This window comes from Gallinula chloropus (genome assembly GCF_964237585.1).
Source record: "Gallinula chloropus genome assembly, chromosome: 13".
NCBI lineage: Eukaryota > Metazoa > Chordata > Aves > Gruiformes > Rallidae > Gallinula > Gallinula chloropus.
Window position 1 is genome coordinate 4497774 of NC_140098.1, and position 24729 is coordinate 4522502.

Below are 24729 nucleotides of genomic sequence, written 5' to 3' on the forward strand. Positions count from 1 at the left end.
GAGTTCTTTAGCAGATGTTCCATGGCAAAGAGAAGGGAGCCAGCAATCCAGCATGGACTGAGCATCTGAGCATCCCAATTCCATTTTAAATGCCTGTATCTCTGTTTAGAGAGAAAGTGTAGAGAATATGCAAGCCCCGTTCTCCCGCAGAGGAAAGCTGTATGTACTGATAAACACATTTATTCACGTGCCAGCCTCCACAGAAATCTCTTCATGCACTATCAGTTTATCCTTATGATGTGTTCTTATGGTACTGGCCTCTGAAAGTCAGGGATGAAAAGCAAGATTAGAAGAGTGGTTGTCTAAAAATTGATCCCATCTCCAGGAACTCGTAGCTTCTGTTTCTCTGATTTCAGGGTAATGAATGGCCCAATCTAGCATTAGGGTGAGCCAATTAAATTTTTGCTCCTGGACATAGTTCATCATCTCTTCCAGACAATAATGACAAATTTCACTGGATCTCAGAGCAAGAAAGGTGGAGAGGAATATACAATGGAGATATTTAAGCCTGAGGAATTTCTGTATCATTGAGTAATGGAATAACCCCCATGGCTGAATTGCTCCGATTCATTTAACACCGTCTTCAGAGTGGTACCAAAACCTACAGAAAAATAAAAATATCTCTGCATCTGAAAATGAAGTTGAAATTTTTTATCTGATCCATAAACACTATTGTAATCACCCTTCAAACATGGAGCTTCAAGATCAATAGTGTAAAACAGCGTTGAAAATCACTGAAAATCACTTCAGAAAGGTTACTTCTGACTCCAAGTAGGTCAATGATCTGGATGAGTGGCAGTTTTTCTGCTGTGAAAAACAATAGCTCTTTCATCAGTTACATGAAGCTGCATAATCTAAATCAGGCCAAACATCTTAATATAATATACCACAAAAATTATGTTTGAACCATATAAGGACCTTATTTAGAGTCACAAAAGCCAGGAAAAATCAAGGAAGAATCTCATTCTATTGAGTACACTGGGTCAGAGAACTAAACCCCACAATATTATACACTCTCTATGAACGTCATAAGGCTGCCAGTCACAAAACTTGTAGTTCACCTGTGACACTGGACAACCCACAGACGTGTTAACTACGCTACAGGAACCGTGGGTAGATAATCACGCAGGGATGAGCGGTCAGGTCAGAAAAAGTTCCTCTATATCTGTAGAGATGCACTCAGAGAGTGGAGGACAAAAGTTGAGCTGCGAATACTGAAACACATTCTCTCTAACTTAAGCAGCTTTGCAAAAAGGTCATTGCACTTGAATACACGTGCATGATGTAATAAGCTACAAGCCTGACAGGAAAAAGCGCCATCAGTTGGCTAGTCTCTTGTAGTTCCTAAGTGTCTTCCATCTATTTGCTTTTACACTGAGACAAGGAGCAAAACATGTCTTGTAAGATGGGGTTTTAATAGTCCCATATTGTGCTGCAAGATCATTCCTGCTCAGGCCCCACGAGGAAGGTTGATGAATCCAGAAGAGCGTTCCTTGCCTCCCTGCCAACCCATGCCCTGGAAAGGATCAATATGTGCTTCTTCATAAACCTGAAGATAATGACTGCCAAGGAATATGTGGACTTACAACTTTATATGATTTAAAAAAAAAATAAATCATTCTTTTGTACACAACACCCAAGGGATCAGTTTTTCTTAGGGAGTTGCAAGGAATGGACTGAGAAGAATGAAAATGAGAGGTTGACTTCCTTTTCTGGATTATTTCAGAATTCTTTAGCAGCTCTCCTGAGAGCTTAATAGAACAGAGTTTGCTTGCTTGTATTTAGGGAGGTCATCTCAGACTATATTTCATTTCCATTTTCCCATAACTTTTCTTTTTTCTCTGCCTAGATTTTGTCCTGGTTTGACAGCAGAGTTATGTCTTTGGTAGTGGAGGTTTCAGGCCTTGCTTTATGGCTGATTTAAAACAACGCAGACCGTTCTGATGTCTATGAAAGGGAGATGAAACCATTTCAGAAACAGCATTCTAGGACTCCATAAACACAAAAGCTTCATCAGTTCTGATACTCTAAAATGCAGTCTGAAAACTTGAAAGCCATACATGTTGGAAACATAAGTAATCAGCTCTTTTTGTAAGTGTCTTGAAAGTAGTAATAGCATTAGTTAGTACAAGAGAACAGAAAGTAGCCAAGCTTGTTAAGCTTCCAAACACTGTACTTAGACCCAAGTAAATTAAAAAATAGCTGAATCAATATTTTAAAGAATAAGGGAAAGAAGTATTTGATTCTGGGTGGTGCCCTCACAGGCTTAACCTTCAGGTTGGAAGGGATTTCTATTTGTGTGATAGAATTAAAATATTTTTTATTAAAAAAAGCTAATGAACTACTTCTTTGTACTACTGCTAGTAGATCTTGTTGCAATTTCTTAAGGTAAACTCTGCCAGAGAGCAAGAGGACACAAGGTCTACATGTTTGTTGGTTGTGGACACGACCAATTCCCTAGCAACACATTAAGATTTAAGCAGACTTATTACAAAAGGTACCCAAATCCTGTAGATAATAACGAGTACATACAGAAGGAACAGCTCCCCTTCGTGTGCTCAGGCTCCAGACATAGGTTTAAAGACTCTTTTCTTAACAGATCCCCCAAGTCCCTCAAATGCTACTGAAATCAAGGAGAGCATAGGATTTCACTGCCTCGTAGGATCAGGCCCTAAATAATCAAATTAAAGCAGCTAAGTATGAAGCACATTTATCTTTTATTACCCACCTAACTGACCGAGGCTGGCAGTCCTACTGCAGTGAAGTTGAGTCAGGATGGTCTGTGCTGTGTTCAGGCTGCACAGCACAGCGGAGAGTGACAGCAGCAAGTGGAACCTGTTCTCATTAATTAAAGTTATAGGAGGCCAGCCTTGTATACTCCTTTCACCACAAATCTAATAATGAAAATGCTTGTCATTGACCAAACGTAGGCAGGACATAGGAGCTGCTCCAGCATCCCAGCTGCCCTCTGCAGGGATTGTCCTCTCAACTTCAGAGACACAGAAAGGGGCACACAAAGGCCAAGACGAGCAGATTCTCTTCCAGCCATCAATTCACAGGACCTCCCTGAAGACAAGTCTCTGAATACACCACCTAGCAATGCCCCTACATTTCTCTTTGTGGCTTTCTGAGATAGCCAGGAAGTCCTTGGACTGAGATTGAGCTGCTCAGAAGCACCAGAACTTAAAACCCCCCAGACTCATGACAAAGCTTCTGTAAAGTGACATTTATAAAGACCCTACTTCTGGCAGAGGTCTGTTGCAATGGGAAACTGTGGTAGGAGAAAACTCAAGACAAACCCAAAATCTCCGCTCTGTGGCAGAACTAGAACAGAAGGTATTGTACCCAAGGTTCCGAGCATTGCAATGGCTGGGGTGTTCAGGTCTCTGTTCATCTATATTTTGCAGGATTAGCTAATTAAATTCCACGTTTTTGTAAGTTTGTAATCAAGTTCTTCCATCCAGAGGGAAGAAGTGACTTTTTTTTTTTTAATTAAATTTTTATATATATGGTCAACTGCTTAGACAAACCAAATACATAAAAACATCAGAGGGCAACATGAAGTCTCTCAATCCTAACAGTACTTAATTTCAAGAGATATCTGTGGTATTTGCTAATAACAATAATTCATGTGCATAGAAGAAAATTCTATAGTAATATTGCTAACTCTTGAGACCATAGTACAACAGGCCTGGCATTTTTCTGAAATTCCCTGGTCATAGGTATTTAAGAGTCTCAAGAAAAGCTGTCATTCCTTTTGGAAATCAAGACGTTTCTAGTTCTTGTGAGTAAAATTATCTAAATTTATTCTTTAAAAATAAATAAAATATTTTAAAATACAATCAAAATACAAGTTAGCACCGATTTCTGAATGCACCAGTACAGCCACACAGCATTCTAAGTGATGCCTGTAGAAGTGTATACTAAGCTGATATGTATTTATAATTCTCATTTAAACTCAGGTTAAGCTAGTTACCAAAGTGCACTTAAAATTAAATGCAAGCTTTAAATCACAACCCAGGAATCATAAATACCAATTTTTTGTCTACCGTAGTGAAACATAATCCTACCTTTTTATTCTTAGCTAAACCAGAGAGAAAGCCATTTAGAGATTTAATGATACCATGCTGATAGAGGTAAAACTAACCACACTAGAATTTGCTAATACAGATTTACAAACAGAAGAATGTAGACTTGAGAGACAGAATGATTTCCGGTGAAGAAGCTGTGAAACCAGCAAGAACAGCAAACTTTGCTAAAGAGCTCATGTCTTGTTTACAGCTGCATCCAAAATAAGGTTTGTCTAAGATCCCAGGCAGCTGTTCTTGATCAATCTTTCTTCCCAGTAACATAACCTGAGCTATAACACAACAGTTGATGTGTTTGGATACTGTAATTTTCATATTTGCTTTAAATATGTACTGCTTGGAATTTTGATTCAAGGAGGCACTTTCAGTATTTAACCCTTTGCTGTTCAGGACAATATTGAAGACTCAGCTTTACCTTAACATTTTAAAGTATTTATATTCCCATTATATCACTTCAGAGATTAAGGATCAACTGATGCCTAGTTTAAGATGCTCTTCTTAATGGATCTCTGGTTATAATGTCACAGGTTTGAAGCACGGTCCAAAAACCTACCAACTGGCCTGAGTCTGAGCACACTTTTGCAGGGTTTGTCTCTGAGGGTTCAGAGCAGAAGACATAAAACCCAATAGACACGAGAAAAATCAGAGGCAAGAGTGGGAATTGAGTTTCACCTTGCTTACAGTCGAGCAAGCCATTGGAAGCTGTGCCTTTTCTCCAGACCTGCCCCTTCCTGTACTGCTGCCCTGCGAGTCCTCCCTGTCCCTGTGCTGCTGCAGAGCCCTCGGGCAAACGTGGCTCACACGTGAGTTCTCAGTAGCCACAGCCAAGGGTTGAAACAGCACCAGTGCATGCAAACAAAGTCATTAATTCTCAAAGGGGAACATTTTCCCAAGTAAAAAGCTGCAAAATGATGCTCTGCAAGGTAAGCAGGGAGATGCTGCAGTGCCTGGGGAACGGCCAGAGAGATGGTGCCAGCTTCCAGGCTGGTTCCTTCTGCTAGACCCTAGATTCATCTAACAAAAAAGTTCCTTCTGTGCACTTGTGTCAGTGTACTGTGTAACACTTGACATCTCATACTGCCATTTTATTTCATACTAGGCAAACAGTGAGAACTGACAGCTTTCAGGAATAGACAAGAAGAAGCTTTCCCACTGGGCAACAGTTGCTGATAAGTTTTCCAGGCTGTTCAAGTAATCTGTTTACTATGTTCAGTCACAATGAGCAAAAAGAATGCAGCTGGGGGAGGGGGAATATAAAACCATAGCATTTTCCATTAAATAAATTATACTTCAAAGATGTTGCGAGGGTCCCTGCCATTGGCATGAGTAGGGCTGAAGAGCATGGGCTGGCAAAAAGCTGTATGGATCATACTGCCTTGTCTGACCCACAGTGCTCCCCGACACAGCCAAACTGTTTTGGCTGTTGTTAAAGCTAAGTTGGTGAGCTTTAAAGCAGCATTTTGTAATTGCTTTTCTTCTTGATAAATACTGAAAATCATTGCAGGTGCAGAGGGCACCGCGAGGGCTGTCCCAGAGACACAGCTTGTGGAATTTCTCAGCCAGGGGACAAACATTAAATCAGCTGCACAGGCTGGCATCTGCCTCTTGAGCTGCTACAGGGAAACCTTGCTCCACTATCAGTTGCCTTTCTTAAAACCTGGGTTTATCTGGTAGTAATCAGTCACACAGTGTTCAAGAGAAGACCCCCTCCAGCACACATGCAGGGCAGTCCATTAGGACTGCCCATTTCTTTTCTAGTGACACTGATGTCAGACAGATAGCAAGGGCTAAGCAGCATACAGCTACACTATGGAGAGCAGTGCTGTACTTTCTTACCAGGGAAACCCAGGTATTTTAGGAAACGTAGAGGGGTTTCCTGCACATCCCTCTCTCAGCACCGAGGTAGGTATGGCATTTGGTTTCTCTTTCCAGATTGAAGCCTTCTCTAATGCCACAGGAGTTTAGCTTCCTGCACATGCAGAAGTTCCACAGTCAAGGGGTACTTCGACCCTCTGTGCCCTGCAGCCCCCTGCACTGCTGTCAGGGGTGCTGCACTGGGACCCACCAAAAAGAACTACAGCTCCCTGCTGGGAGCCCCTCACCTTCACTTCACAGCACTGCCCTGCCATAAACCCTACTGAAGGTCCATGATGTCAGGGAAGAAGGCAGGAGAGCAAGGTGCAATATGAAGCTCAGCAAAGGTGTCTGGTACTAATGCCTGCCTGGACACAACCCTCCTACTTACTACATACACTGCTCTCAGCATGGCAGCATGCTGGAGCTCCTTTGAGAGAAGTCCCAGAGAAAATCTCTCCTAGTCCCTAGAAGGCTTTTCACTGTAATTCTGCCTTATCTGTGTATTTGTTGCAGAGCATGGAGAAGGGCACGGGAGGCCGCGGGTTGCTCTCCGTGGTAATGAAATGCAGCCCACATATCCCAGCGCTGGCAAGCGAAGAGGAGAACAAGTCAGAAGTTAAGGAAGTAGAGAAATCAGACCAAGTACAAGAGTCAGAACAGAGGAGCAGGAAATAAAGCAGTGGACTGTGTGTCTGAAAGGAGCAGACAGAGCCTGCAGCTGGTGAAAGGATTAGCAGAATAAAAGGACTTCTCAATTTAGAACAACAGAAATCCTATCATACATGCTTTAACTTCTCCTTTGATAGAAGCACATTGCAGCAGTGCTACTCAAAGAAAACAGAATAAAACGATGCACTAGCAGACTTTTATCCTCTATTAATTTCTCAAGCTCCAAAGAGGCCTGATCCCCAGCATCTCCTCAGCATCTGTCTGCCTTAGTGCAGGTCTTCCCTCTACACATGTCATCTAAACATTTGGTCCCCAATCCAGGGAGGCATCACACATGTGGGCATCACCCAACTGATGGAGACAGTGTTGTCTCCTCCCAGGCACTCAGCTGGGCCCGTCAATTTTGAACACACAGGTCTGTGAATTAATGCCATACCCACTGTCTGCCCATATGTGTACTCAGGAAAGCATGATGCTCGCAGGCCAGAGAATGGGAGCAGAGTTTCCAGTGGTGGTTTTGATTAAGGGAGCATTTCCATTTGACTCTTAAGTGCTACAGTGATAACATCCCACATCATACCTTTTGCAGTGAGGTCTTTACAGTACAGATGTGCCTTCACTCCAAGTACAGTCAGCACATGTCAATGGAACCTCCTTTGAATGCTATTCAAGTGGCAGATTGTTTTGTGACCATCATGTTACCAAAACAGAGGCTTAAAAGCTTTCTTGATGAAGTTTCTCTTGGTTAGCCTTCTTGTGCAGAAGAAAAGCAATTGACAAGTTATCATTAATTTTACAGATAGTAGATAAAAGAGCATCCCCTTTCACAAAGGCTGATTTTTTTAAAGAGCATCCCCTTTCAGAAAGGCTGTTTTTTTTAAACCACCACATTTTCTGGTTTGAAGCTATTGGATACTTTGGCAGAGGGTGGGCTTCTGCTACTGTGAGCATGGCCAGCCTCAGTGGGCTTCAGCTGAGCAAAGCAACACAGTCCCATATACACCTTGCAGGTTTTGTAAGTATTGCTTTCCTCAAAGACTGCTTCCCACTTCCCACTGCTGGCAGAGAGTGATTCCAAATTAACAGTAGTAATTAAGCAGTTTATACACCTTAAGCTAAAGTCAAGTGTGCAGCTTACTGCTTTGAAAGGACTATTCAAATGGCCCCGGCTGTATTAAAGGTCTGCAGTTCTCACAAGTTTGCTTTGATTGCTTTTCCTCTAGATTGTGAATTTTGTGACTACTATGAGCACAGCTGCCTAACAACCCCCCCCAAAAAATCCACCATGCAAGCGGTAGCCACTTGCTATTTCTGCTCGTCGGTGCCCACTGCAATTTAATCAGTCTTCTATTTTCTTAAAACATCAAAGACAAGAAAACAGAGGTGGTTGTCTCTCAGGGGAAAGAAAACATGCCATCACCTTGCAAACAGTCTGGTTATGGTAAAACAGGGAAAGCCGGAAACCCAAACTGTGGCAGCCACAGCCGCAGCCGGGTTCAGGTTAAGAACGACATTCCACCCCGGCTGCAGCTCCCCAGCTACCCGGATAAAAGGCACTTTCAACTCCACATCCTTCCCCGCCGATGCCACGGCCTAATTGCGCCTTTTTCCTGCCCTTCGTGAGCTCGGTCCCGCGGCGGGGCCCGGCCCGGCCTCTGCCTTGGCGATGCCCGGCGCGGCCTCAGGAGGGCGGGAGTGTCTGGCGGAAGGCAGCTGCCTGCGCGGGCAGGGCCGGGCCGAACCGGGGGCTGACGGCCCTTCCCGCCCGCCCTGCGTTCCGGAGAGGGACGGGGGGTAAGACCGGACCATGTTTCTTTGGGTTTACACAGGCATTAAAGATGTTTGGGTTTTTTCTTAATTGAAACAGTTTCGCAGGAGACTGAGCCCGGCTTGTTGAATACTCTGGCCGGCAAAGGCAATGCAGCGAACAGCAAGCATCCTTGTCAGGGTGCTGCAGCTCATTTTAATCTGCATTTACCTTTATAAATATTACAACGACTGACATCTCTCTAGTATCTTATGCAACAACAAAGTCTAACCCTAGGTCTAAACCAGACTATCACACCCTCTGTAAGACCGCATCAGTTATTAACAGCGAAGTTATGACACAAATACTTTACTCAATTTTCTATTCTAACCAGACCTTCATTGTTAGAAAAACCTGGTGCTTCACATCCTCACGGACTACACCTGCATTTCTTTGCTCAGAAGGCAAATATCTTATTTATAAATCCATGACAAGCTAAAGAAAATACTTTTGTTGCTGTTCACGTAGCCTAATTTTTAAAAATCTTTAAAGTTGGATATAGCATAATCAGATTATAAATTCTTAATGCAGTAAAATCCACTTGGAATGCTGGAATTACAGTTTATAATGGCTGTGCATGTTCTTACTTGCTAGGAATTTCAACAAATATTTGAACTGAAGTCAGATTTTAGATCAGTTAATTTTTTAAATACTGATGCCTGTAGAATGTTAAATTATCACTGTTACTTTTATAGCCATTTTTCAGTTTTTCTTTTGCAATTATCCTAGCAGAGGAGCCACAATTCGTTTTTCACTGCTACAATAGTTACATTTTTAATTCACATATGAAATTAAATGGCTATTATTTTAATGCCAGGCTCTACAGATTCTTTTATTCTTCATCCATTCTTAATTAAGAATTTTCTGTATGCTATTTTAAAGCAAAGAAATTCAAGGCCATTGCATGAAATACCCAAAACCCTGCTACTAAACTCATGCTTGACTGTTGCTTAAGAAAAAGCACTTGGGAGTGTTTGCTGGCTCTAATTCCCTACAGCCTAGTAATTTCTTTAGATCTGACTGCTTTGTCGCTTCTGAACTTCATTTACCCTTTGTATTTGAATGGGGGGGAGGGGAGCGCTTTTAAAATCTCTTGTATTAAATGTTATGCTTCTGTTAATAAACTGGAGAGGAGCAGGGCAAAAGCCAAGAAACACCTTGAGCTCGTCCATCCTGTTAAGTGCCAGGGCACAGCTTTGGCACAGAGCAGCCATCATGATCCCAGCAGTGCCGGTGAACAGGGAAGAGCCTGAGGTCAGCCAAGGCAGAAAGCAGTGAGTTTATTTACTGCAAATACCTAGAGCTGGTGGAACTGCTTGTGCTGCCAAAAGATCCAATAAGCACCAAAATTAAGAGCTACATGTGCTACGTCTTGGCTGGTTTTGTAGATGTACCATGCCCTGAGTTCACAAACAGGCAGTGACAATCGGAAGAGGTTACTAATGGCCTCAGTTAGAAGTGCTTAACTCCTGAAAGATGATTAGTAACTGACAGGACTTGAGGCTGCTTAACAGTTTTCTGCTAAATAAATATATAAATGAATATCTATGATGTCATGACCATTATTGATGTAATCCAACTCATATTTAAATTGGATTTAAACAATCAGTAAAGCATGATTCCTTTTGACTAAGCTTTTTCTGTTGTTAAATAGTAATCTCAAATCTTTGTAGTATTTCATATTCAGATAAAATATATTTATTTATTAACTCCCAGGCAGGTTTCAACGCTTCAGCACTTGTTTATAAGAGAGCTATTTTAAGCAATGACACAAACTGTCATCCTGTTGGCCTGAACAACAGTCTACTTAGATGTGGGAGACCTGACAAGATGGGTAGACTTTTAGTTATTCTTCTAATCACAGCTATTGGTGAAAACGGTCTGTGTTGCTTGAGGGGGCAGTACATCAAAAGAAAGTTGTAACTGAAACCAGGTTGGTCTCAAGCATTTCATTTCTTTAAGAAAATGTAAATCTCATTTTCTACAGCTTCATTAAAAAAAAGTGACAAGTAATGGCTCACTTTCTCTGAGAAAGCACTGAGAAAGGATGCTGGCCTTGCCCTTCATAGCCAAGATACCCAGATACTCAGGCCATCTGTTACCCCTGTAGCAATGAATACCCCGTATATAGTTGGGGATATCATCCTTGACAATGCTGACAGCTGTGTCTGACTACTGTCTTCCTAATTCCTACTCTGACTCAATAAACACGGGACGCACATCGGAAATGACACTGACAGGAACAGGATGCCCAGGTGACACAAGCTTTCCCTCTGCCAGCGCTACCTGCCAGAAGGTGCCTCCAAACATCATGTCTTTACCTACAGCGTGCCATCGAATGCTGGGTGACCCACCTCAAGTTCTGGAGTACCATCTCCTGAGGACAGTAACCAGCACTTGAGGAAAGCAGGACCCTGGCAGGATTTATGCTTGTGAGCCATGCAGTTTTTCAGGAATGTTACCTGCTGTACTACACTGAACAACGGGTCACAAAGTGATTTACCTGACTGTGGCTGAAAAAAAAAAGGCGTAGAACTTCTTTGTAGGGGAAAGAGATGCTTAGACAAACTTCTCACCCATATTACAGGCCATTCAGACTTTCAGATTTGTAACAGGTCTTTAATGAAATGCACAAGCAGTAAAATGGGATGAGTGATATTTTTCTTTGCTAACCGCACAGGAAATTGCTTCGTTTTATCAGAAATATAGTCTCTAAATACAATCAGTAAGGCCATTCCTAAAGAACTACTGAATACTTTCAACAGGCTGCAAGATCCATTATTTTTACAGTCCCTGTGGACTGTGTGCTGCAGATAAATAAATGATGCCCTAAAAACTTTGCACGCTAAGTGAATACACAAAGAATTACCAGGTCCCTTTATTTTCTCAGTAATATTTAGTATTTTCCTTCAAAGCACAGTTCTTCAAGATTTTTACTGAGAATTCAGGTTTTGTTTAAAAGATGAATTTCAACTCCTATAGTTACATTGAAAAACATCAAAACCTGATCCCAAATCTACTCTTAGAGTTCAAAAGCCAGAGGCAAACTGAAAACACTGGACTTTTCACTAAAGCCCCATGCCCTAACTGTGTCGGTGCCACAGTTCTTGGATGGTTTAGCTCTACATGAGGCACTGACTTCCTGGCAAAACCAGATGCTGCATGTGAGCATGACTGGTTGGGAAACCTACCCCAGGGTCCAGTCTCAAAGTTACAAGCACTCTGTTTAGCAAAAGCCTAGTGTGGGACTCATGCTTTGTCTTCACTGACTTAGTGGAAGCAGCTGATACCAGGCTGATCTACCTCCACACCCAGTTCATTGCCATCTCACAGCAGCTGCCGTGGGTTTGCCTGACTTCCAACGGTCTCAGTGGCACCAGTACTTGCACTGGGTGGCACCTCACAGCCAACAGGCTGAGCTCCATGCCCAGATAAAACTCCCCAGCAGCAGGTTACTGTGCCACACATGAAGTGCAGCTGGGAAAAGATTTGTTCAGCATTTAAAAAATTTTAAAAGCATAAATTCCTGTATCATAGATTTTCTTCTTTTGTTACCTGCATCCTATTGTCTCGCCATAGCCCATTGCCCCAGTGTGCACTCTTTCCCATATACACCATGATACTTTGTCATCTCTTTGTTGCCTATTTCCCCTCCTCCCCTATCACAATAACCCTTGAAGCAGGATTACTCCATGAGAACCCCAGCTTTTGTTTAAAAATTATGTTCCTAACACTCATTAATTGTTTTAGAAAATTGCCAAAGCCTGAACCCTGGAGGTTAAAAAACCCCCAAACACTACTAAACAAGGCAGCCAGGTGTAACAGCCTGAAATACACAGCTTTAGGATCCTGATTTCTTGTTTGTTTGGGTTTTTTACAATGTTGGGAGTGATTTCCATATCCTAGAAGTACAGGACAAGGTAGGAAGAGAAAGAAAGTAAGAACTGGCTGTGTCTTTACACCTCTCAGTCAAGTAAGACATGTGGAAGTGCTGTGTGACTGGACAAGAGCATCCCGGGGTCTTAGTGAATGTGTGCAACTAGGAGAGTGGGAGCAGATCCCCCAAGGTCTTGCTGGCTCTGGCAGTTGTGCCAGGGTCATCTTTTCACAACAACAAGCAGCTCCTGAGAAATGTTATGGGCCAATTTCACCAAGTTAAGAGCAAAATGCTTTTCTTTAACACCAAGCAGATGTAGCTGTGAGATCTACCTTCCTCCCTCTCCCCGTCACAGACCGCTGTTGTAATGAATAAGGAAAAAGAGGGAAAACCCAAAAAAACAGTGAACCAAACAAAACCAAAGAACCCACATTGCTTTTACAAATGGAGCAGACGTCAGCCAGAGGCAAACTCAGGCTTGTCATCCTGCTCTTCCCCCACATTGACAAACTTCACCTGCCCCATTTCAAGTAGCTCTATCTCCATCCTCTGCTTTTGTGGCTGGCGTGATGCACTGACCATTGGCAGCAGGCTTAGGGTGTGCAGCACAACACGAGCATGGATCTACCTTGCTGCATGAGTGCTCCTGACCCTCCTTCAGCTTGATCTGGAGGTGGTAAGAATATCTGCATGGGAAGCTCACAATTTAGCATTTTTAAGTGAGGTGCTGTTTACTGCAATTATTTAGGATGGATTTGCTGGGATTGGTGACCCAACTTCCAGTAACTGGCTCATACCTCCCAGGCAGGGTTAAGGCTGTGCTGTAAGATATGTCAGTGGCATGAGCATATGACAGTCAAGTATTAGTTTCCTTTGGTTCAAAGAGGTAATTTTGTAGCAAGAAACTCTAGTAGAGGTCACCAAGAAGCAGAGAAAGTAGCTGTTTTACAAGAAATAATTATATTTTTCTCCCGCTCTTCACATTTTAGAAGGAAAAAAAAAATCAGTATCAGGAGTACCAGCACTAGTAAAGCTGAAACAAATTATCTGCAACATGGCAAGCACAGTAATCAAAGTCTCCCTGAACTATGCAGCCCATTTCTTTCTTGCCCCAGAGTTGCTCACCAAATTCTCTCCAGTTCCTGCTGACCAAGGCTGGCTTTGAAATACCTGCGTGTAGGTAAAGCATCTGCCTTACTGCTAAATCTTCTGGCTTAAGAACTTGTGCTAAGGAACATGAGACCTCCAGAAAACTCTGCTTCTCATCAGGCAGTTTCTGACATCTCGTTTTCTTGGAGCATTTCAGCATCCCTACTGTATCTATTTTTAAACATGTCCTACGCGGAGTGAAGCGAAGGTACTTTCCAGGCACATTTACCACATTCATGGCAGGCTTCCATAAGAACATTCTGTTGTCAGAAGGGGTGTAGCACTTCCACTCTTGCTGATACGGCTTTTGCACATGTTGCAAGAGCAAAATTATAGGAAATCCATAATGAAGCTGGAAGAGAATTTTGCCTTCATTCATAAAGGACATTAGATTATTTTTTAAGTATGATTAACAACTTAATTTAACAACAAAAAAATAACCCCAAACCTGTGAATGTTTATATGAAAGGACCATTCAGAAGTCTCCCTGTACCTTCTTGCCCTGTTACTTCAGATAGGTGCTCATGCACACAAAGGGGGCTGCTTTGGCAGTCTTGCCATAACAGGAGGGCATTGCTCCAAGCCGTGCTGTGCCATGAACGCCTCCAGCCCACGGCAGTTTGGTTTGAGTAACAGCCCTGAGCCAATGCCCCTCACTGCCCAGGCAGCTGGGGTGAAACAAAGCCCTTTCCTAGCAGCAGAAACCTGAAGACCAGAGAAACTCAGGGCTTTGACAAGGCCAAATGCAAGCATTTAAAAACTGATACCATAGACTTTCTGACTATGCATTGAGACTGCACTCTATCACCGCAGTGCCAGACAGCTGACGCCACCTTATCTCTGCGGTTACACCTCTTTCCCCAGTCCATCACAGCTTGGCTGACCAGTGCTTCTTATCTCCTGGTTTCCCCACCTCCCAAGCCCCCTGGCAGGTCTGCCCATCACACCAAGCAGGTACAGCAAGCCAGGCGCTCAGTCAGCTCTAACCCCTGGCCAGCGCCCAAGCCACAGCGGTGCTCAGGAGTCACCCCTTCAGCCCCACACAGCACAGGTCTGCAGATACTGTGCTGTACCATTGTGCATCACCTTGGAGATTTGCTAGTTACCCAACTGGGGGGTGCCATGCCACATTTGCGTTTAGTCCTTTGCCACGTACTGACACAATGAAGAGGTGGCAGAGGGTATTTGCATCTGCTGTCTGCTGACAAAAATATCAGCTAACCTGAGCTAAGGTACAAGAGCACTGAGCAGGAGGAGATGGCATGAGAGGAGCCAGGGGACTCATTTGGGGATTATTCTGTTTTGCGTAATCCCTTTCTGTTCAGTACTGGGGTCACCAGGACAGGAATGAGTACTGTCCCACCCTGAAGAGGCAATTAAAACCCACAGACCTATTGTGGTGAAAAGTGGTGTGTCCTAAATTCAGCATGGTCTCCAAAATACTACAGACTCCTCCCAAAATGGCAGTGTTTTTAGGTGCATTCACCTGTCAACAACAGATGAACACAGGTACCTATGCTGGCAGGTAGAGGATAATTTTTAAGGGTCCTTTATACCTTAAGGCCTTCCTCTGCATGCATAACTCTGTAGCACCAACAGTGCCAGAGACCTTGCCAAGGCAGTTTTTAAACTCCTAAGGCAGGTATTTATTTTTCGGCCTAAATTCAAGATGCATTACAGTTCCTGAAAGGGGCACAACCAGTCTTCCAGAAGAGCCTGTTTGTTTTAAATATGTTGCAATGCTTCAGCCAGCAGAAGCAGCGATGATCAAAAAGCCTCATAAATTTTATCAAGTATTATGAATGCTTTAGCAATACATTAACTCCTCATCTATCTTCTTGAAAGATTTCACCACTCCGCTCCAGCCGCCTCGCTTCCCAGTAGGGAAGACCCAGAACAAATCTATTAGCACTATGAATAATCCTGTGTGCCTCATCCACATCAAAACCCCTTCCTAGAGCACGAGCTGCCGTGATTAATGCTGTAGCCGTGGTTAGCGCTCCCTGTGCTAGTTCAGCTAAGGGACAGCTATATTTAATCTCACTGTTATTCTAGCATGATCTAGTTTTGATAACATCTACAACCCTGATCTGGTTTTGTTGTTTGGTTTGGGTTTTTTTTAAATGCATAGAAAGTGCTTCTGCCCCCAGAAGGTATCCATCCCACCTGCAGCAAGAGGTCTCAGGTGGGAGATGCCTCGGTCTTCCTCAGGGATTCCCTCAATGGCTGAAGATCTCAACACTGCCAAGATTTTTCTAAGCTTTACCCTCCATCTCCTCCATCACCATTTAAGCCAGTTATTTCTGTCTTAATTCTATCTGTGCATCATGAACATTAAAGCAAGTGGTCTGTGCACACAGAAGTGCATTCCTTACAAATGCTGTCTGTGTATTTGCAGACTTACCTTCCTTTGCTCAGCTCCTCACTAGAGTGAACCCAGGTCCCTCACACCGTATTTCACAGTCCCTGGATGGGGACCAGCTCTGGGGAGGAAGGAGGGAAAAGCGTGGGCAAGCAGGGCTGGCTGTTCTCTTCCCCTTCCTAAGCTCTCCACTCTCACCTTAACACCTTCCCATTTCTCAGCACATGAGCTGTACTGCCCAAAAGGGCATCCCTTTACACTGGGCCACAATTTGGGGAGGAGAGAGGGGATTTGCACAGCCACACCCCATGTCAAAAGGGAAATTTAAGAGAGCCTCCATGTCAGTAACTGGTTTCCTTGCACATGCAGCTCCTTCCCAAATACAAGCCCACCTTCCCTGGCATTTAGCCACTTTTTAAATGAGACCCATCAAGATGGCCTCAGCCTTCGTGTAGGGCTGCACCCTCTGCAGAGGTGGGTGTCAGACGTAGCGGGAGGGACCCCCATGCCCCCAGTACAGAGGCGCCCTGTGTTCCCCAGTCCATCCTCTGCAGGAACAGGCAGAGTGCTGCTGCAGAGCCAGACCAGCCAGCTGCAGACAGCGCTCACTTGCTCTTTAACAATACACTAGCAAATCTTTTTTTTTCTTTGTATGTGGCTTTCAGGGACGATACAAGATTTAATAACGTTGCTTTAAGGGCATTATCAACATTCTGGCGCTATTCAGCGTATTTCCTAAAGTGGCAGCTGTGACTCTCAACTTTCATCTGAAGAGAAAAATGACTCTCCCAGAGACGTGCCCGTGCAGAGCCTCTTGTGCAGGGGAACACAGCCAGCCACCAAGCTTACAAATTAAAATGAAATGTTGAATTATTTTTTTTCCCAATGTCATGCCTTTTTAAACCAATTTCACGACTTGTGGGGGGTCTGCATCAGTTTCTTTAATCTGCAGCAATATTTCCTTACTGCTGCCTTTGGCCAGCCTCACTGAAGCTGCTGCACTGCAAATTGAGCTGCCTGGGGGCACATGGTAATGTGGGTAAATGGTAATACTGAAAAGCCAGCTTTTACACCAGCACAGCCCTCCCGCACAGCGGTGCCCTTTCACAACCTGGCATGCCAGCAAATGGGAAAGGCCCAGCACACGTCCCACCATCCCATCCCAGGAATCTATCATTTTTGCATTACATATTGTTGTATTTAGTCAGATTCTCTGGTTTGCCATTGCAGTGCTGTACTAACACTTCAGTACTCGGGAAATGCTTCACCCATGGCGAAACCCCTGTGCCACAAGAAGCCCAAACCTCTCTGTGCAATCCAACAGTGATATGGCAGCGGCACAGCTGCCCTTACAGCCCCCCCACTATGCTGCTCTTGCTGGGAAGCAGCCACTTGCTTATCAGTTACCAGAGTTGTCTATTTTCTACCTTAATTTCATTTCAAATCAGATAGAGTATCTGCTTCAAGGCACACGCTGCAAACACTCAGCTACGTGTGAGTACAACCAGGGCAGACTGACTGGGTGAGGCACTTCCAGAAGCTGATTTAGAAACATGAGGACAGAATTGAAGCCAAATGCAGCAAAATTTGGCATAACTGCACATATTTAGGGAGCTTGCTATACATTGCATGCTGAAAAGGATTTGTAGGGAAGGGAAGAATGGGAGTCTAGGTTTGATGACACACTAGTTCAGACTGCTGAGAAGCTGGTTTAGATGACAATACCTCATTAACGACCGATATCCCTTATTTTATTTTCATATCTACCCTCATAAGAAATAGGCTGAAACTCAACTCTGTCAGTGAGGATCACAATACTAACTCATAAAAGAACAAAGGACTCAGCAGAGTCTTCCCATCCACACAACAGCAGGGTCTTCACATCCTTTTGGGAAAACAATGCTATTCAGGCGACGCACAAGAAGTGCATCGAATGGCAAAAGAGATCTCTCCTTCCAGGCCCTCAGCAGCTGTGAAGCACCTCTTGCAGAGCAATTCCCACTGGCCTGGGAGGGCAACCATGCCCTGGCTCCATGCAAAGACCATCTGTGATATCCAGCACTCCAGATCCACAGTCCCAGCACCACCTCACACGCTAATCAAACAACATTAATAGGACAAAGTCCATATTGTCCAGTATTTCAGTCACCCCAGAATAGCGCTTTAAAAGCCTATGGGTGATGACCTAGCTGCACAGGTATTGCAAACATAAAACATTAATTCATTTATAGTATTTGAGACTTTGAGATGGCTTTTCAAGCATGATCTTAAACCTGCATAGTGGCAGGAGCCACTGTTGCCCCACGGTGCAGAAAATGCTGCAGGGTGGGCTTTCTTGACTTCCCAGACCCCCTGAAGATGGAACTTACCTTGTTTAGTTTCCTCTCAGGAGGAGATGAAAATCTTCATTGCAAAGACATTTCTTACGCCTTGGGCACGACAGCCGACAGCAGCTGTCCGAGTCTGTGTCCCTGAACTGCTAATTGCAAACCTGGGTGCTCACCAGCCTTCCCATGCTTCAGCAGAGCCGATCACACACTTGTTGTGCTTCATTGATAATAAATGACAATGCTTTCCCCGGGGCATAATCAGATTCAATAGAATCATGCATGAGGGGATTGTTGTTTGGGCAGGAGGGGGCAGTGGGTTTCTTTGCCTTTATTTTTCATTTAAAAAAAAACAAAAAAAAAAAAACAAACCAAAAAAAGTTGATTTCTCACTTTCCTATACCTCATTGTGAATGTTTTGTCCTTTCCAGGTAACATCATTGGTTCTGGGATCTTTATTTCCCCAAAAGGAGTGTTGGAGCACACCGGTTCGGTGGGACTTGCTCTTATTATTTGGGTGCTTGGCGGCGGGGTGGCTGCCCTTGGCTCGCTCTGTTACGCTGAACTGGGAGTCACCATCCCCAAATCGGGAGGGGACTATTCCTACGTCACAGAGATTTTTGGTGGGTTAGCTGGGTAAGTACCCCGTCTCTACAAAGTAATTTGAAAAAACATTTATACTAAGTATATTAAGTGTGGAAACGACATCTGACTTGGAAGAGACAGGGAACATTTGTCAATAAAATGCTTTTTCAAAGTCATTCTTTCTGTTCCCATTAGAAATACCAAATCACCCCTACGCAGAGCTACAGATGCTTTCACTTTCCTCTCTGACTCAATAAAATCCGTGACAGGAAAGAACGATGCTGTAAATGTCACTGTGTCCAAGTGATGCTCCTGTGTGTGAGCCAGGAGTGATCAGCACCTTGTGTTGAGGAGCTGCACGTGTCAGGCCGGAGCTACTTACCATAAAGCAAAGCCCACCTTTAACTATCTTGCAGAAGGCAGCAAATACGTCTGTGGCATTCACTGCGAGACCTTCCTATGGGAAGGCAAGTGGGCTCCAGGGAGGTTTTGGTGTAAAAAGGGAGGGCTCAGTCCAGGCTGGGATTGTGCCCTGCTGCTCTGTGCTGAGCCACCACCCCGAGCCTGCAGCTTCGGGGAACTCTCCGCTTCCCAATTTGGAAGCACCCATTCCCCACCAGCACTCATGCCAGGGGCTCAGAGCCAAAAAGGGACCTCCAGGAGCCTGTGGACAGGACCTCCCCTGAGGACAAAACCCTGCTTCTCCAGAAGTTCAGTTTTCTCTTCCAATTTAAGCCTTCTACAGCAAAGAGCATCAAATTAAACACAGAAAGCTTTAGTGCATCTGCCAAACAATTTTCCCAATGGCAAATCCGGATGGCTTGGTCTATTCACACAAAGATGCTTGTTTATTTATTACAGGAGCATGTGCTGTTCCCAACCAGACCACAACACTTCTGTTGTCTTGTCCCTACCCCACAAGATCCTCCCAGTTTATTACCTTTCCCTGCATTGATATATGGAACTAAGACATACTATTTGATCACAACAGCCCTTGGAGTACTGTGTGCTCCAGCTTCTGTGCCGGGCAGTGTTGATAGCTGGTTGCACAGATTAAAAGGAAAGATTGCAATACTGCTAGGTGTGAGGCAATGCAGATGGAGTAAAAGAGAAGAGGCAGGACAGGGCCATCCCCTGAGCTGGCAGAAGTTCTGCCCACAGAGCAGCAGCCCTGCTTTGAGTACAGCTAAAAGACAGCACATGAAATGCTACTGCAAGTGGCAGTGATTGCAAAACTCAGTGATCACCCTGCAACTCTGGCCAGGGGAGAAGGAAGAGGTGTGGGAGGGTTCCTGTAGCACTGGGCTCTGGCCTGGTACCAGAGAGCAGAATTCCCACTTTGATCTCCATCTAGAAATCATCTTGGTTTTAAATAGCATTTGTGTATGAGCACACTAATGGGAGGGAGTGTGTCACATCCTGTGTTGCTGGAGAAGTCTGAGCACGCTCCTCTTGCGTGGACACAGCCTTGTGTGTCTGTACAGATCATAAAGTGAACATTACCCAAAATAGTAAATAATAGGATTAATATGGGTTCTTGCAGCAGGCAGTGAATGAATTCAGCTTCACTAAAAACAGTACAACTACTTGTTGCAGCTAACATAGCTGCTTCGCCAGCAGTAACTGATGACTGTATGTTCTTAATAGAAATCAATACTATTGAAATCAGCAAAGAGCTCTAAGCCAAAGCTTTGATAGGTGTCACTCCAAACTGCAAGTAAAACATGCTTCAAACATACTTCCATGGTTTATTTAAGTTCTTCTTGTTGCAAAATATATAAAGGCTCCAAAGGCAATACTTCTTTCAGCGATGTCAGATAATAATAATTACAGTCAAACTAGCTCCAACTTTCTAAAACAGGGAGGTTATTTTACCAGCCCTTTCACCATCAGCAGGTGCAGGAGCTCAGATTCCCCACACAAACTCTAATGCTCAGAAAAAAAAGGGAGAAAAAAAAAAAATCACAAGAGGGGATCTATCCTCCTTTTTCTCTACATTCAAGTGTCACAAGCCTGTTTCTAAAGATCTGATCACTTCTTAGTCAGCTACTCCTGTAGCACTGTAAATGACTGAGTAACTGTGAAAGCCTGTGAGATAGGGTTCAGCTCTCCACACCCTCAGTGCCACAGCTCAGCCCTCAGGGCAATAATTCTCTGGGGAAAGTAACCCCACCTGTGCCACCATGACATCTTCCTGCTTCGAGCTGGACTTTGGGCTCCCAGCACTGGCTGTGCTCCCTCTGCACAGCGGCCAGGGCAGAAAGCACACCTCCAGTCCTTTAGCACACACCTCCAGCCCTTCAGCACACACCTCCATTCGTCACATTGCGTGCACCACAATAGCAAAGACAACCAAAACTCAGTTATGTCTGCTGGAAATTTCATCCCTGTGCCACTTAAATTACTTATAGCTGATCTGGAACAGTTGTTCTTTGCTAAGGAAATTGTACTCTTAACTCTTCCTAGACAAGAGATGATAAAAGGTGGTGCTTTAAAAGCTCAGGCCTCCTAGAAGACTCCACGTTGAGTAATCATACTGGAATTAATACCTGCCTGCCAGCCACAGCAAATGCCACCTCCCTACAAGCAAGCAAACTCAATAACAGTCATCAGCAGCAATCTGGGCCTCCAGCTCCTGATCCCATCCCTGGCAGCCACAAACGGCACTGTGAGAGCAAGGCAAGTGCCCAGTGGTGCAGCCCCGGCGCTCACAGATAGACGTTCAGGGACAGGAGCATGATCTGAGTGACCAGAGTGGATATCTCATTCTCAGAACCAGGCTTGGGTTAAAACTTACCTGGAAAAACAAGATAAAAGTAAGCCTGCATTTTAGGCAAGCTTCCTTCTTGTTTTAATGCCATCTCTCACCTGAGCTTCCCATCTGACAGTGGAACCTTGTTGTCCTCCACTAAAGTTCTGCATTTACTTGAATTGGTGTTATCAGTCCCTGCATGTTTTTTAGTTCAGCATGAAAGAAGTTGACTGTCAGAAAGCTGCTGCATTATTCACGTTCCCATGAAACCGTATTCGCCCCAACACCAGCCAGAACGCACTCCATATTGCAACATGGAAGCAAGGGCCAGCTCTGCCTGAAAGGCTGTTTTCAGAGTCATTCTCCCCACTAACTGTTTTTATCCAAACACAGTTCTTGGCCTACATACGTTGTGTGCGCTGAGAAAAAAGTGATAGGGAAGAGCTGGCAGCCTCTCCACCCCTCAGCCCCATGTTCCCTGCTGGGCACACACAGGGACAGCGAGAGCCAAACTCAGCCTTGCTCAGCACCCTAACCTTATCAGCAAGTTATTACTGCAGTCCTTAAGTCATATTTAGTCTTCAGTAGGGACAAGCTGGGTTAACTCACCCAGCCAGCAGTATCTACAGGTAAACCACCCCAGCTCCAAGAAGCACAAAGCAACATAACTACCTCTTGCATCATACCAGTTTACCCAGTCACCTCTCTGGTAGTCAGTAAGAAAAAGGAAGGGTCAGATTGCCCCATACTTCCCAGAAACAGAAGTAAAGGATGGTCTAGAGAGACAGTCACCTCCCCAGCCCAAGGAGCAGCCAGTGATCAGCACTCCCCCTCTCTCCAAGCCAGCAGCCATGGAGGGGCTCCCCCAGCTGTGCCGGGTTTAAGGGCTGGCAGCAGGCAGCTGCTGGGAAGGGGCAGCCCAGGTGGTCTGGAAATTGTGCTCGCTTAGAGACAGAAATGTCACTTCTGAGGCTCACTTGTGCTGGGTATCCCTATGCATCGTGTTTCTGTATGAATGAACTAAAGTGTATGTATCTCCATGTGTCTGTGCCTGGCAAGAAGGATTTCGCTTTCTTGCAGTGGCCACTTCTCACCCAGGAATACTAATGCTACAAGCATCTTAAACCACTAACCAGATTCAATGCTGCTTTTATAAGCTTTTCTTTTCCTCGAGTGAGAAACAAAAATACCTCACACTTCATGTTTGCAAGGGTACCTGGTGTGGTGCACCCACCCTCAGCTGCAGCTGGAGGCACACACCCAGCCTGGGTAGACCCCAGCCCAGCCATCGCCAAATACTGCAGCACTGAGCTGCCCTGGCCCAGGTCACAGAGCCAACCTGAACGGTGACAAGAAACCCCACAATGACCTGTGGGGAGCTGGTAGCAGCCCCAAGGGTGCAGCTGGCCTACAGCTGGGAGCCCTGCTGAAACCCTTCAGAGATGGCTTCAATGTCTGCTACAGTCATGTGTCAGCCCAGGAGCAACAGAGGTGTTTCCACTTTGATATACAGAGCTAAATCAAAGCACTCCCACTGCACGTAATCCTCACTCTTCCATACATCCCTAAACCGTGCTTTGCCTAAAAATGTTTAATCTAAAATCCAGATTGTGATGGGAATATGGGAAAAGGGATGAGGAGAGGCACAAGGAGGTGACTCTTAGGTGTGAGCAGGACAAAGGTGCGTGGTGCTGATGCCACGGAAGCCATCCTGAAGCACTGCGTTACCTCCTCCACCACACCCCCAGCACTGCTCTCTTGTGCTTTTTCTTGTCTTTTCAGGTTCCTGCTGCTGTGGAGCGCAGTGCTCATCATGTACCCAACCAGTCTGGCTGTCATTGCACTGACCTTCTCAAACTATGTCCTGCAGCCTGTCTTCCCTAACTGTATTCCCCCCTATAATGCCTCCAGGATCCTCTCCATGGTGTGTTTACGTGAGTATTTGCCTCTTGCGCGCACACAAAGCTTGCCTCGGGTTTACACGGGAGCACTCAAGGGGCCGCTCCAGCCAGGCTGGGGTCACGGCCCCAACCCAGAAGGCAAGCAGAGAGGTCTCAGGACAGGCACTCTGACCGGTGCAGGACATTCAGACCCTTCCCACTGGCCCACAGCAGGCACAGGGGGCTGGAGCAGGACACAACGGCACCAGAATCCCCCCAGGTCCCTGGGAAAGTGGCGGCAGGTGAGCTTGTGGGATGGTGCAGCGCTGTGCTCCCTGCAGACCCACGGCTGCCCGGCACAGGTGACCCACCAGCACAGGTGACACACTACCACTGAGCCCTTCCTGGCCTTTTACACTCACAAATGCCAGCTTGTAGGAACTACAGCACACCAGCAGCTCTGTGTTAAGTACCTACAAAGCTGGCAAAACCAGAGCTACAGGGACTGAAGACATTCACCGCTTCTGCGAGGAGGCAGCGATCCCTGCACACTGAGCACTGCCCAGACATTGTTACTAGAGCAGGGGGCACCTCGACTGGCAGCACCCAAGTGGGGAAGGCTGTTGGCTGCCAGGGATGCTCCCACAGCTGGGACTCTCCTAGGGAAAGGCTACGCTCCTCACCCTCACCACCAGCCACACTAGAGCTCCCACAGGAATGTGTCCATCATTTTGTGTCTTTCAAATGCTTTGACTGTGTGTTCTTAAATAAACATAATTTCGTTTCACTGAATTCAGTCTTTTGCTCTCCAGTCCTCCTGACCTGGGTGAACAGCTCCAGCGTTCGATGGGCAACCCGCATTCAGGATATATTTACAGCAGGAAAACTCTTAGCCCTGGCCCTTATCATTATTGTGGGCTTCATACAGATCTTTAAAGGTACTTTGTGAGACAGCTCTAACACGGGTATGGTACTGTCGATAGACTTGATTTTTCCCACTTCCTGCACTGTTTCCTCCTCACAAGTGGACCCAATGGAGCTCTGGGTTTAGCCAGGCTGCGGGCTGTGGAAAGGATGGCACAGCAAAGAAACAAGCTGTATCCCCTTAAACAAGTCCCTTTCTGGCCCACCTTGTCAGTTTTGATAGAATGGAGGGCAGCAGAGGAGGTTTTGGATTAGTTACTGATTTTTTTTTAATCTAGTATATGCTCCTTCAATTTGAAGTGCCCTGGGTGTAAAATGAGTAAGCGATGCCTTGCTCAGGGCAGGAGAATACCTGCTTCGTTTTTGGGCACTAGTCCGATTTCCTACAAAAGGTCACTTATAAGATTAAAAATAGGCCAAAAAAAGTCTCACTGATTCACCAACTGAATGGA

The 24729-nt window shown here is 45.0% G+C and overlaps 1 protein-coding gene across 1 annotated transcript in view; it reads left to right on the top strand.

Annotated features, from left to right (window-relative positions):
- The window catches only part of SLC7A10 (solute carrier family 7 member 10), a gene marked incomplete at both ends in the record, with an annotated part of 41865 nt that overhangs the window by 7778 nt on the left and 9358 nt on the right, over positions 1-24729 (top strand). The window contains 3 exon segments of the mRNA XM_084270045.1: positions 18568-18772; positions 23256-23407; positions 24166-24291. Coding sequence (XP_084126171.1) covers positions 18568-18772; positions 23256-23407; positions 24166-24291 — 483 coding nt within the window.